Source organism: Lipotes vexillifer, unplaced genomic scaffold (genome assembly GCF_000442215.2).
Source record: "Lipotes vexillifer unplaced genomic scaffold, Lipotes_vexillifer_v1.1 scaffold1094, whole genome shotgun sequence".
Lineage (NCBI taxonomy): Eukaryota > Metazoa > Chordata > Mammalia > Artiodactyla > Lipotidae > Lipotes > Lipotes vexillifer.
In genome coordinates, this window is record NW_006792775.1 from 352,914 (window position 1) to 355,042 (window position 2,129).

Sequence of the window (2,129 nt, forward strand, 5' to 3'; positions counted from 1 at the left end):
TCTTCCGGCGCACCTGGGGGGGCGGAGCCTGAGTGGCCGCAGGGCGGGGCCAGGGCGGGGCGGGGGCTGCCCGGACGCCCGCGCCAGCACTCACCCGGACCTTGTGTTCCTTCCTAGCCTGGCAGTCCTCGAGGCCCAGCGCGGCCTCTGCGCGGGACAATGAGGGTGTGGGGTCGGCCGGCCGCCCCCTTCTCGCTGTCCGCCCCTCCCTCCACGTCCCTCCCTGCTGCGCACTCACCGGGGACGGGGATGGGGCTGGCGGGCAGGAGCTCTGGGTGGGTCTCGGCGGCGCCCTCGGGCCGCCCTGGCTCCTCTCTCTGGCGGAGGAGCTTTCTGGTGCTCAGGCGGGGCAACTGGACCCGCGTCCTGGGGGGAAGGGCGGTGAGGGGGGTCGTGAGAGACAGAGCCTGTTCGCGGGAAGGGGTGGTTCCGGAGGGGACGGGGCCAGGGGAGGTGGAGGACCTGAGGGGAGTCCTGAATAGCTGGAGGGTGGTCCTGGCAAGGGCGGGCCCTGGGGAGGTGGAGGACAGTCCTAGCAGGGGGTCTGGGGTCTTTGTCGAGTCTGGGCCTGGGGAGAAGGTACGGACTGGGGGACCCGAGGTCCCCACCCCGGCCTCCGGCGCCCGGCCCGGGCCTCCTGCACCCGACCCTTGCGCGGGGGTCGAGGCAGGGGCTGCTGCTTCGCGAGGTCGGCACCGGGCCAGGCCTCTGAGAGCCGGAAACGGTCGATGGACAAGTCGGTGTTGTCGGCGAAGATCCTGCACACGGGGGTCACGCAGTGAGCGGCCTGGTGCTTGCTGAAGACCTGCGGGGCCGTGGGGGACACGGTGGTCACCTCCACCCCGCAAAGCCCGCCCTTCCCACCACCCCCGCTGGGACCCGCACTGACCTCGCCTTGGGGGTTCAGGAGGAGGGTCACGCAGCCCCGGCTGGAGTGGAAGTGGACGGGCTCCTGGCCCAAGGAGGAGGGTGGCTGCCGCTTGGTGCTGCTGGGCGCCTCGCCCCACACCTGGGGACGGCGTCGGCGGCGGGTGAGGGGTGAGGGGCCGGCGGCGGGGGGGCCGGGGCGGGGCCGCGAGGGGCGCGGGGAGCAGGGCGCACCGTGATGTGTTGCCTTGGCTCCAGCAGCGTGCTGGGCGGGAAGCGGTACATGCACACGGGGAAGTCGCGCACCAGCTGCTGCAGCACGAAGCCACCCAGGTCGGCCGTCTCCTCCAGCGACTGGTTGAGGATGCGCACGAACCTCCGGCGGTGGCTCACCGCCATGATCTTCAGGCAGGATCCCGTGGGGCTGGGGCGGGAGCACGGGCAGGGGAGCTGTGCCGAGAAGTTCGGGCCCCTCCCACCGTGGCCCCGCTAGGAGACCTGCTCCCGCCCTTGCGCTCGGGGCTGGCTCCCGTCCTCACCTTGGACAGCGCCCGTAATGCCGGGGGTGGGGATCCGCACGGGACTCAGGCTCCTGGCCATTCTTGCCCTGCCTGTCCGAGTGGGTTTTCCGGAGATCCAGGGAGAGGCGGCCTGTCCAGGCGGGGAAGCCCAATATGGAGGGTCCACTGGGGACATCTCCGGTGAGGCCAGACCTGGCCCACTGCGCCCTGAGGTTCCACGTGGGAGAGGAGCAGCATGAGGCAGGGGTCGGATCGCAGGCAGGGGAGACGGCTGGACCCAGGAGGCTGCGCGAAGCAGAGGAGTGCCTGGCAGTACTTGCTGGGGCGTGGGGGGATGTGGATTCAGGCCAGAGCACAAAAGCGGTGGCAGTCGTCCTCCAACACCACCTTAACCCCTAGGGATGTGGCTGGAAAGGGCCCAACTGCCTCAAACTGGGCTGCTGTGAAAGCCCAGAGGGTGGGGGACACCCTTTAGGACTTTGGGCAGAGATCACAGTCCCGCGGGGGTGGGAGGGGGAGAAACCAGGGGAGACACGCCCCACTCCACCTTCCCATGTTGCTCGACTGTTCCCGCAGAGGCTTTGTGCCTGTGCCTCCTTCTGCTCAGCAGTGTGGCCTGGCGCCTGGAGAGGGTCCCCTGTCACTTTCTGCACGTGGTAACGTGCAGCCAGCAGGCAGCTGCTGGACTCGGAGTCGGCACCCCCGGAGCTGCTGGTGCCCACCAGGGGCAGGGAGCTCCAC

At 70.3% G+C, this 2,129-nt stretch overlaps 1 protein-coding gene across 1 annotated transcript in view; it reads right to left on the reverse strand.

Annotated features, from left to right (window-relative positions):
* Positions 1 to 2,129, reverse strand: part of LMNTD2 (lamin tail domain containing 2) — a 4,795-nt gene that overhangs the window by 541 nt on the left and 2,125 nt on the right. The window contains exons 7-13 of the mRNA XM_007465991.1: positions 1,936 to 2,123; positions 1,407 to 1,518; positions 1,102 to 1,291; positions 890 to 1,009; positions 609 to 805; positions 239 to 366; positions 83 to 147 (exon numbers count right to left, since the gene is read on the reverse strand). Coding sequence (XP_007466053.1) covers positions 83 to 147; positions 239 to 366; positions 609 to 805; positions 890 to 1,009; positions 1,102 to 1,291; positions 1,407 to 1,518; positions 1,936 to 2,123 — 1,000 coding nt within the window. The remainder of the gene's footprint in view (positions 1 to 82; positions 148 to 238; positions 367 to 608; positions 806 to 889; positions 1,010 to 1,101; positions 1,292 to 1,406; positions 1,519 to 1,935; positions 2,124 to 2,129) is intronic.